General features: G+C 43.4%; 1 protein-coding gene across 7 annotated transcripts; it reads right to left on the reverse strand.

Annotated features, from left to right (window-relative positions):
• Nucleotides 1–62: 62 nt before the first annotated feature.
• On the reverse strand, nucleotides 63–11234 carry GZF1 (GDNF inducible zinc finger protein 1). 7 transcript variants are annotated; one of them, XM_023731388.1, is made up of 8 exons: nucleotides 11219–11234; nucleotides 10468–10537; nucleotides 9202–9281; nucleotides 7704–9097; nucleotides 6175–6269; nucleotides 4452–4619; nucleotides 3618–3775; nucleotides 1758–3214 (listed from the first exon to the last, which is right to left on the reverse strand). In XM_023731388.1, exons 3-8 carry the CDS (start codon nucleotides 9229–9231, stop codon nucleotides 2864–2866), a joined length of 2196 nt encoding a protein of 731 aa, XP_023587156.1. In that variant the 5' UTR covers nucleotides 9232–9281; nucleotides 10468–10537; nucleotides 11219–11234; the 3' UTR covers nucleotides 1758–2863. The 7 variants fall into 7 exon arrangements, 6 of the variants coding, with proteins under 6 accessions (XP_023587161.1, XP_023587157.1, XP_023587156.1 ...); XM_023731393.1 differs by lacking the exons at nucleotides 10468–10537; nucleotides 11219–11234 and having other exon boundaries at nucleotides 63–1897; nucleotides 3009–3168; nucleotides 7704–10097; XM_023731389.1 differs by lacking the exons at nucleotides 10468–10537; nucleotides 11219–11234 and having other exon boundaries at nucleotides 63–1897; nucleotides 3009–3214; nucleotides 7704–10094.
• Between the last annotated feature and the right edge of the window lie 44 nt (nucleotides 11235–11278).

Here is an 11278-nt window from a genome sequence, read left to right on the forward strand (position 1 = left end):
TCTGAGGCACAGTTGGGGTGACATGGCTAGATGGCCCCAGTTCATGCCTGTAGCCTGCTCTGCCGTATCGGAGCCCAAATGGCAGTTCCGAGTTCACATCTGCCCTTTTCCACTGACACATGAACCAAACAGCCCTTTGCATGAGTGCCTCTGTGGCCAACTGAAATTATTTCCAAGTGATATGAATAACGTCAACTTAGTTAAGCCATTTGTTACGGAAAAAGTTGAACTCCCTGCGTGTGACAAGGTATAAAATGTAACAGGTTAAAATTGTAAGTTACACTCAAATTTGTTAGTTTGGATAATTACCCACAGCAAAATCACGTTTCTGTTAAAATCACTTTTAACAAAGGTCTTCCCCCACCACATTGTCTATTTTTTCAAACTCTGTACAATAAAAATTTTGGTTAAACCAAAATCTGCTGAGCCCTTTGGAGTTTGGGCTAAGAATGTTTCCCATAGACTGGCTGGAAGCCTCCTCGTCAGCTCCTAAGTAGCCTTTGTGGATGCTCTGGGTCACAGGGCACCTTCCTCTCAGGCCATCTGGGACTCTCTTCACTCTCACCCAGTGTGGCTGTCCTTGGAAAAAGAGGACAAGGGGCGGGTCTCCCCCGCTCCCCCAATTCCTCTAAGAGTCATTTGTGGGTGTCCCTGTTCTCCTGGGAAAGGGCCAGTGAAATGCATGTAATTAGTCTGATGTGTGCTTTCATACTGCATGGAAGACACTGTAGCAGAACAGCACCACGACCACTCATGTGCTAGGCAGTACCGAGCTACACAGGTTATTTCTGTGTCAGCTGATGGCAGCTCTGCTCGTATCTGGGTCCTTCACTTCTGAAGATAGTTAAGAGCAACACATTTTAAAAAATAGATTAAGAAGTATACTGAATAAAGGCTTAAAGACCCTGATTTTTTAATTTTATCATTTATATAATTAAACAGATTATACTTGTCTCAATTACGAATTTTATTTCTAAACATTAAATTCTAATAATGCAAATAAAATTAGAACTGCAAAACTATTTGTATAAAACAAACATTTATTAAGACTTTTTTTTGTAGAACTTCTGAAGAAACGAATTCAAGACAAAACTTCTTCCAGTAGGTAACAAAATAATCTGTTATTTAAATTCCTAGTCATCAAGATGACTTTATCCCATGAAACAGTACATCATCAGCTGGGCAGGCATATTCTCCTGTTACTAAGAATAAAATGGCTGTGTTAATGTATTTTGTTAATATACTTTGTTCTGTACATCAGAACGGAATTTGAAGTACTATCTTCAAGAGCAGATGTAAAAAATGTTATCAGTGCCTGAAACAGCTTACACTGACTTTAATTTACTTTAACATGTTACAAGTTAAAACAAAGTGTGCACTTGGAAAAAAGTCTTCCCTCATTAGCTTCTGGCATCGTGCAGCTTTGTCTTCATCCTGAAACTTAAGGATAAAGTACCTTTCTCTTAGAAAATGAAATTGTTTTCACAGTATGTTTAATAAATTAAAATGTAGGGGAAAAGTAGTGAGCAAAAGAACTCTGCTCCTTTAAGGTTTTTCTTTTTAATGTTTAGGGTTACGTGTGAATTAAAGCATTTACAAGCACACAAGCATGTGGCAAAATCCCAAAGTCACCAGAACCAAAAATCAGGTGTAGCAAATACAGCAGAATTATCTTTTCCTTGTGAATTCACTTTGAGCAATGTTCAGCAGGAGACAGCCAGAGGAACAGCAGAAGTTCCTGGTTCTTCACAATCGTTCTCAAGGGACACTGGAGGACGAACACGCCAAGGCTTTTGGTCCCTTCTGCTGTATTCTTGCATGCTCCCTCAGAAACAAATATGTGGCAAATACTTGTATACTGCAGTCTTTTGATGTGGAAATGAGAAAGTCTGGGTCTCTGGAAGTTACAGAAATCAAGTCAGAAAAACCTGGCAAAAATATTAATACTCAGTGCCCTAAGACTTTTCCACAAACACCTCATTTTGCTGTTTGTAAATAAAATGACTACACAGCATTCAAGTGTTCCTAAATTTGCCTCTTGATTAATTTCTCACAACTACAAAAACTACAGTATTTTGCTGCTAGAATCTTTGGTAGGACAGCTTTTACGTAATTAGATTTTTAGGAATGAAAGCAGACTGCCACATCTCATTCATTCCAAAAGATAACTTTATGACCAATTTCCTGGCTGCATATGTGATGTAACTAGTGTTAGACTGAGCTGTTTTGCATGTGTTCAGCTTCTCCTATTCCAGTGCCTACAAACAGGAGGAAAACGAATGCAATAATCCATTTCTCCGGTCCCAGTCACGAGCTCCCAGAGCAGATCTGATTTGCTTCAATTGGACAGGGAAGAAACACCTGAAGATACGTGGCCCCAGTCTGATTTCAGCATAGACTCAGACTTGGTAGAAAAAGACCTTAAGAGTATCAAAGAAAGGAACCCACACAGAAGGATAAGGCAGGGTGAGAGACCTGGGAGACTGCTAACAGCAATTTCATGAGCTGATCAATGCTGTGTACAATTCAGTCAAGCAGTTGTTCAGACTAATTAAGATAATCAAGCATCAGAATGATTAATGCATACAACCTACCCCAGAATCAGGTGAGGTTATGTTAACTGCCTTGTTTGTTGATGAAGTATAGCTGAGATCATGCAGATCAGGATTTTTAAGGGAAAGCTTTAAAAATGCTTTGACAAAGACGTGCAAGTTAACGGAAAATCTGCAAAAGTCATTCTTGCGCACATGATCTCTACCCATGGACAATTTTTTTTCTTAGCCCCCGGCATCATCTCAAGTACAGCCGTCACACACTCAAAGGTGTGCAGGACGAGACCTGCCTGGCATGTCACTTCAAGCTCTTATTCCATGTTCGCCAGAGAGTGAAGCTGTGGGGGCATCACACCCGTCTGTGGAGTTAGTTCACTAAGATCACTTATGGTAGTGGCGAGCAGAGAGTCCTGGGGTACCACGGAATCATCCGGCTTGCAGGCCATGTCTGCTGACCTGTTCTCGTGCACGGCAGGTATGCTGCTCTGGACCTGGGCCAGGTTGTGAAAATGGCCGTTTTCTGCAAAAGACAGCAATTTATCTGAAAGTTTGGATGGTGTGTATTCTTCATCAGGCTGTTCAGTCTTGTGCCCTTCATCGTTCTTGGGGGAGCCATCTACAATAACAAGGAAAGACTTCCATGGAGTATTCTTGTCATGTATCTACAAACCAAAGACAAACATAAGTCACTGAGTGTGTCAAGGACATCTCCCAATTCACAAATACTTACTAGCAAGTACTTTTTTTTTTTTAAATAAATAAATGTGTTTGAAAAGAATGATAGTCTCTTCAACTTAAATGTGGTTTCTAGCACAGCGAAAGCCCTTCTTTCACTAGCTGTCAATGTCTTTCTGCACCATCATCACTAAGGCAGCACGTGACTGTGCTTTCCTTGGGCCCTGAAGCTTGTATCTTCGCTTCATTCGCCCTGCTGTACATACACTCACTGTGGAGAAAACCTGAGGAGAAACACCTGTTGGCTTCTCTAACTACCTTACAGAATGATGACAGGCGTTTAACTGTTTATGGTTGTGTGTGTCTAAGGATAGCCATACTATCGCTTACTGAGGTATGCCGCCGGAGAGTGGACTTGTCGGTGAACGTCCGCCCACACGCGTTGCACATGAATGGCTTCTCCCCTGTGTGAATTCGATGGTGGCGTTGGAGAGCATTGAGCTGGGTGAACTGCTTACCACACTGATCACAACAGTAGGGACGTTCCCCTGAGACAGGAAGAGAAGAAAACTAACTAGTTGGTCTCTTTAGCCTACTGTATTTAATTCTGAATGCACTCTGGAATAATGCTGTTTGAAAACCACTGGCAAAGCTTCACATTCCATTCTAAGGCAGGCTATGTTGAGAACAACTCAAGGGTCAACCGACAGAGGTTCAAATCTGTGATCCCAAACAAGGGCCAAAATCCACACTTCAGCTGGTGTTATACCTATATAGATTATCACCTATTATCTACAGTAATGGAGTAATTTTTTTTAAATTCCAGGTCCATGATAACTAAATTTGCATATACATGTATATATACAAGTATATGTATATATAATAGCACATATGGATCATTATCCCTAATTCTAACCTGCAAATTGTTAATATGTTCACATATCCACATTCATACCACCTGTGCACTGTCTGTCCTCCTCAATAAAAACTCCAAGTAATCAAGGGACTTGGGTTGTCTCCCATTTGCACCCATAAGTGGTTCTACTCCGTTTCTCAGAGCCAGAAATGAACCTCCAAAGTAAAAACATGCTGTTATAACATACACAGATTCGCCAAAGTTCTCTCCTAAAGCTTAATTCCAGATAACTTTCTAGTAACTAAAACCTTTGGGATGCTTTTGCATGCCAAACTGAACTTTCTTCTCTGGTGACATTCCAGCCATACCTGTATGGACTTTAATGTGCTGGTAAAGTGAATTCCGCTGGGCAAAAGTCCTGAAACAAACTTCACATTTAAAGGGTTTGGATCCAGTGTGGATTCTATTGTGATGTTTTAAATACTCCTTAGAAGCAAAACTCTTGCCACATGTTTCACACATAAAAGGTCTTTCACCTACATGAAAACACAAAATGAAAAGTTAGAAACAGTACAGGCACTGAAAACCCAAGGGAAGAGCAGTAGGTCCCAACTCTTAACGTATATGCATTCTTCAGAGGGCCCTGGCTGACCCCTGGCTCGCTGCACGCTCTAGTTAAAGCTATCATAAAACATCTCTTCACTAAAGCTGCTTGCTCCTTGCGGAAAGTCGGCATGAAGTATCCTTGAAAAACCCAAGACAGATTTCACTAGGCTAGAATTCAGTCGGCTCACTATTTTGGAAGTTTAGTCACTCCAAACCAGAAAGTAATTTTATACTTTCTTTTTGAAGGAATTGTTGGGTTTGTTATCAAGGAACAAAGAAGCACTTCTGTGGCTATTTACCAAATAAAAACCCCTCTTGGATACATATGCATAACTATTCTACAGCAGCAACTGACTCAACTTGATTGGATTATAGGACAAGAAAAAATTTTAATACCATCTCATTTTTTGTAGTTTGAATCCTTGATCCCACAAATCAGACTCATCTAATTATTAGATGTACCCCTGATTTCACAAACATAAAAATATAAATACTGGTTTCAGCAAAATCTAAATCCATTAATATTCTCACTAAAGGACCAATTGTGACTTAATCCTTCCATGTGACCTGGCCTTGTCCCCACCCCCAAACTTCCACTAGACAACCGTGTGCTCATTTTGCAGTCTAGTAATTCATGTGGATAAATGCCTCATCTCTGTGCCTCTTGCATTCGAACTTGAGGCTCATATGACAGTGCTTAGGAATAAAAGTAAAGAACGCAAGCCAAGGAGGAAGAACTCCAGTAGTACAATAACCACAGTATACAACAGTTAGGCTTGGTGTACTTCTGTATAGTATACAAGGTTCTGAACCTCACAGTTACTGTGTTGAATCAGAATAAGGCCAACTTAATTTTTCTCCCTCACATAAAATCATATCACAAAAATTTTGGAGAAGAGAAATGAGAGAATCCCACCACCTTAATACATCACATAACAGTTTGTTTTCTTCTAGTCTTTTATGTGCAGATTTTCAAGATAGCTGGGACTGCATAATTGTGCATTTTTTAATTCAACATCCTAGCACAGGTAGGTGCTTTTTCATACTGTTCAGAACTGTTACTCCAAACAGGTGGGTCGTAAGCTGATGGTTGGGTTTGCCAGAGTTTACTGAACCACTTCCTCATAGTTGGACAATTAGATTGTTTCCAATTCTTTGTTATTAAAAATAGCAAGAAGATGGCTAATAGAATATAGCTTTTCTCATATTTTGGGCCATTTCTTAAGGACAGATTCCCGGAATGTAATTTCTGAGGAAAACGGCAGGAACTGTTTCATACCTCGATACGTAAGACTTACCAAATAACTTCCCCAAAGGGCCATATGCTGATTGGTACTGCCCCACAGTGTAAAGGCTGCAATGGGTGGATTTGTATTTACGCTTGCTCTAGCCTGTACTGCTTTAATGGATGCCAACTTCTAACTCAATCCCAGTTTCCTCCTACAGCTAAGAAAGACATTCAATCACAACAGCATGAGTATTTACCTGTGTGACACCTTTTATGATAAATCAGCATGTGGTTCTGAGTGAATCTTGCACCACATTCATCACAGACAAAAGGTTTTTCCCCTGTATGAATTCTGAAAGTACAACATTCAGATGATAACTTAGGATGTATTTCAAACCTCACTTTGCAATACAATTTCCATTCTAGCCTGAAAAATAGTTTACTCCAAGAGGCCTAATGAGAATGACGGAAGTGAAAGGAAAAGAGGCCCGTAATCTCCATCCCATAACAAAATCCATTTCTGCACAAGGCCGTCAGATTGGTACATTTCCCCGTAAGAGACTGAATGCTCATCTCTATCTGCCCAATTACCTCACTGTTCATGATGTAAGGCATTTTCAGGTAGAGATCATGCCTTAGCATATTTTTTAAAACACTAAATAGCACTTTCTAATATTTCCTCTTTCAAATAATCAACCACAAACACCTTAGGAACTATTGCTGATGAGGTACCACATGATCATTCACTCTCATTTCCTAATACTGTAACCCATCTAGAGAGAACCCGGTGTCTGAGGAATATGTATACGGACTTTACTTTCACAACTACTACTGTAGTAGTATTCAACCAGGATTTACTGAGCACTTCCTAAGCCAAGTATTTTAAACACAGTATATACAGTAGAAGACGATCAACACCAAATATGGGCCCAGGTTTGAGGGCAGATCTAGTGCAGAGTGGAAACAGCTGCTTGTCTGGATTTCAGGTATCAATACCCAGTGCTGTAAGGAAACTTAGTTAAAAACTGCATTTCACCCACCTACACTTCAGAAACAAATTAACAGAAAGCACAGTTGGCCCTCACTGCCGTTTATCCAGTGACACACCTTCCAAGACCTGAGATATAAGACCAGAGAAGTTTCCTGAGAACTGCATACGTCCTAAGTGTCACCTCACTGAGGTCTTGAATCGGCTTGTCGGACCCAGATGGTCACGGAACCTAAGTTCTAAATGAAGAGCCAGGGAAAGAGAAATACAGGTAACTGACCCTTCCTCCAGTCTGGAGGGCGCCGTTAGCACCACAGGCTACTCAGGAGAGTGTGGAGCCCTGCCTGCAGTGGAGGTCACGATGGCCTCTTGGGCCTGAAGTTCTCGGCAAGCCCTGCACAGGAGCAGGGCAGCTCAATTCTGTCTCCAGGATTCTGTGCTAGTAACACGGAAAGGAGAAGGCTGAGAAGGGTCTCCCTTGGCCTAAGGCCTGTAGAAACTCTACAACACTTCCAAAACGCTGAAGAGCGATCTCTCATAACTTCTCTACCCAGCAAGAGAAATCAAAGGTATCTCAAAATAGTCTCCAGCTTTTAAAGGGAACAAGTTAAAATGTGAGAAATCCAGAGATATAACCACAGTGGTCCAAATCCTAGTACAACCTCAATTTCTCAACATAATGCATTTTCAAGAAAAGAAAATTCCAGTAAACAAACAAGCCACATTCTGAAACATACTGTGGGCGGGTCTCTGAGTTTTCCCACGACACCCCAATACACGAGCGAGACCTACCCCTACCTCATGTGGGTCTTAAGTGCAGAAGGCTGCGAGAACTTGGCCTCACACTCGGTGCAGCCGTAGGGCTTGTCGCCCGTGTGCGTGCGCTCGTGGAGCCGCAGGGCCGTCTTGGAGCTCAAGCCCTTGCCGCACTGCTGGCACTGGTGCCGCTCCCCGCCGCCCTCGTGGACCTGCAGCACGTGCCTCTTGACGTCCTTCTTCCTCTTGAACTTCTTCCCGCAGAGCTCACACGGGAAGTGGCGCTCGCTGCTGTGCACATGGCGCTGATGGCTCTTCAGGTTGCAGCGGTTGGCGAAGGTCTGGCTGCAGGTGTCACAGCGGTAAACGACCTCAGCAGCAACTCCATGGTGGTGCTTGATGTGCTTCAGGAAGCTCTTCTCATACAAAAACGCTTTCTCGCAGGTGGTGCACTTAAAGTTACTCTTCTTCTTATCCCCCTCATCATCCTCCTCTTCCTCCTCCTCCTCCTCCCCTGCTTTCTGCATCATTTCCTCCAGCTCAACAGCAGCATTACAGTCCTCGGTTTTTGGATTCATATCTCTTGTCAGTGGCCCCGTCTCTGCTCCGCCACTGTCTGGGCTTTGGTCTTGAGGACACTTGTAGGCCCCTGTGTCATCCTCAGCACTCTGCTGCTGCTCTCGGAGTTTTCTTGTGTACTTCTTTTTAGGGATTTCCACAAATACCTTTCTTCCGGCCAGTCTTCCACTAGCTCTTCTGATTTTTGGATAGGGAGGCTTCACTACATCTCTTTTCTTGTCTAGTTTCTCCCTGGATTTCTTTAGTGGCATATCTGGCAGCACGCCATTGCTGATTCTCTCCACTGGGCAATCCGAAGCATCCGAAAGGCCACTGGAATGAGGACCGTCCATGGCCGCATCTGCCCTAGACTCAGGAGTAACAGTGACTTGGGAGCCACTGCTCGCTTCCACCTCCTGAGATTCTGAAAAGTTCTGCAACTCCAAAAGTACCGACTCTAACATCTGTTTCTTTAATTGGAAACAAGTTTCTGATAAGTCCAAACATTTTAGCTTTTCAGCCATTTCCAACATTCGCTGCACCCGATCTTCTTCCACCTGTACCTTTGCAGTGTAGACAAACTCAAGAAATGAAGCAAAATCAACAACTTGTACTTCATTTAAGTAGACATTAGTCCTTGTGCCATCCACAGCCTTCTCATTAAGGAACATTTCCTTAAAAAACTTGCTGGTGGCTGCCAGCACTGCTTTGTGAGCCATAAATTCTTCCCGGACACCCTGGTACTCCACACTGACAGTCACATCACACAGGTGGCCCAGGAGGCGTAACTGGTGCATCTCATTCAAAAGGTTAAATGGGGAGGATTTGGATTCCAGCAGAACTGCACCACTTTCCATCTTTCTTCTTCCTAAAATCAGCTTTGAAAACAAAACAAAAATCATTTCATGCATAAGCAACCACTTAAGTAAAAGAACTAAAAATTAGAATTATTTCCATTCTTCAGAGAATACAGACTGCTTACCAACCTGACTTTTCTCATGTAAAAATTCATATCACATTTCGCTTCTTAGCACAGTTCTCTGAAGAGAAATCCTGGATGCACTTTCATAATATTTTCATGAAAAAATAAAATATTACCAAGATTTCTCCCAATGATAAAACATAAATGATTAAAACAATGATCAATGAAATACATTAAAGCAATAATTTGCTTATGAAGGTCATTTTCCAATTTGCTTACAGACACAGACCCCAAAACTCTAACAGAATTATGGCAACAATAACATCTAGTTCTTTGATCAGAAAACCACATAATTAAAACAATGGCTGCCACTGCCTGGGAGCAAACCTTAGAGAATCAATTCTGTCTTTGAAAACAACCAGCTAAATAAACAGCTTCCATGAGGAAAACTTGGAAAAGTAGTCCACAATCAATGGCCATTTCTAACACCTCTAAATACCTCATAATTTGAATTACCATTACTTTACTGAAATAACACAAGTTCTACAGCTTTTACACGCACGTTACCTTGAGCAAGGAACTTCTCTGTACCTCAGTTTCCTCCTCTGTACCTCAGTTTCCTCCTCTGTACCTCAGTTTCCTCCTCTGTACCTCAGTTTCCTCCTCTGTAGAGCGCTGCAGGCTGCTGTGAGGCTCCATTGAGTGCAAACCTGTACAGCGCTTGCAGTAGTGCCTGAGACTTGGTGACTAGTTGTTAACTGCCTCCCATGCGCCAGGCATAGGTGCTGTTATTACCCCATTCCACAAACGAGGAACTAACAAGGTAACAGTAAAGAGTTGTGTTGGGACTTGAACCTGGGCCTGGTGGGGCTCTCTGACTCACAAACAGAATAACTGCCCAACATACCCTCCCTCCCCTCAGCCTTAACAAATGCCGAGCAACCTTTATTCCCCTGATCTTTCCCCAGCAGTAGGCAATGCAGATCTCACCCCCACCCACTCCTACCCACCCCTGCCCCTTAAAAGCCTCCTCTCCTTGGCTTCTGTGGTACCCCACCATCTTGGGTTAATTTTTCTGTTTTGATGGTTCCATTCTCTCCTCAGATTGCCAGAATATGTGCTTTCTCCTCAAGATTCAGTCCCAACATTCTGCTCTTGAATCTATCTTCCAAGTTCGCTTTCAGTTCCTAACTTTCCACCCATCAAAAGTACCCACCTGCCCTCTAAACACCTGCAGCCAGACTTTCTTAACCTCAGCGTGTCTAGAGCAGAACTTATCATCTTCCCTGAAACAAGTCCCACCCATACTCCCTTCTCCAGCGATACCTGGGGTTCCAGCTGGCTTCCCAGAACCATCAGTCCCCCAAAACATGAAAAACAAGGGAAATAAGACTTCCTGTGAAAGTTAAAATGTAAAAAAAAAAAAAAGATTTGAACATCATCACTTGAAGTAGACAACACAGTAAGCTGTGAAATACTGACAAAACCTAAAGAAAGGCTATAGGGATTGGGGAGGGGGGCTAGCCAATGGACTGTCGCTGGCTGCAGCCCCACCCTTAGGAGAAATGGCTGCAGAGCTCCGAGCCTGATGCTCGTACACTCACCACCGGCCTCGGGCTTCCCCACGCCTCTGCGGGCGGGGGGCGAGTGCTTGCAGGCAGTGAGACAAGGGTTTCTCAAGGTAAACCAATAAACCGCTTTCTGAGTACGATTTCCTATTTACCTGACTACAGGGAAAGAATGCATTGATCTTGGCAACAGGGGTATTTCCGGCCTGGGTGACAGTCCTCTTTCTCGCCGTAATTAATTGGCATTCTGGCCGCCGCCTCAGTGGGCCGAGCATCTGCATTCGCGCTGGCCAGTCCCTGGGCCTGGCCTACCCCGCGATGGGTCCAGTGCTTGGGGCCTCAGCAGGGCCAGTTCCAGGGCCCATCCCCGCCTCCTCCTAGAGCTACCCCCAATTACAGAGACTTTCCATTTAAAGAGACTGCAGTTTTCCAAGTAGACTAAAACCTCCATCGCCCTCACGCCGCGCCGCCCCCACACCGCTCTCCAGCCGGGCGCCCCCGACACGAACCGCAGGCACCACCGCGCGGCTCGCAGCTGCCTGACGCCGGCAGCCCTCGGTCCCACCCCC

Source organism: Trichechus manatus, unplaced genomic scaffold (genome assembly GCF_000243295.1).
Source record: "Trichechus manatus latirostris isolate Lorelei unplaced genomic scaffold, TriManLat1.0 scaffold00042, whole genome shotgun sequence".
NCBI lineage: Eukaryota > Metazoa > Chordata > Mammalia > Sirenia > Trichechidae > Trichechus > Trichechus manatus.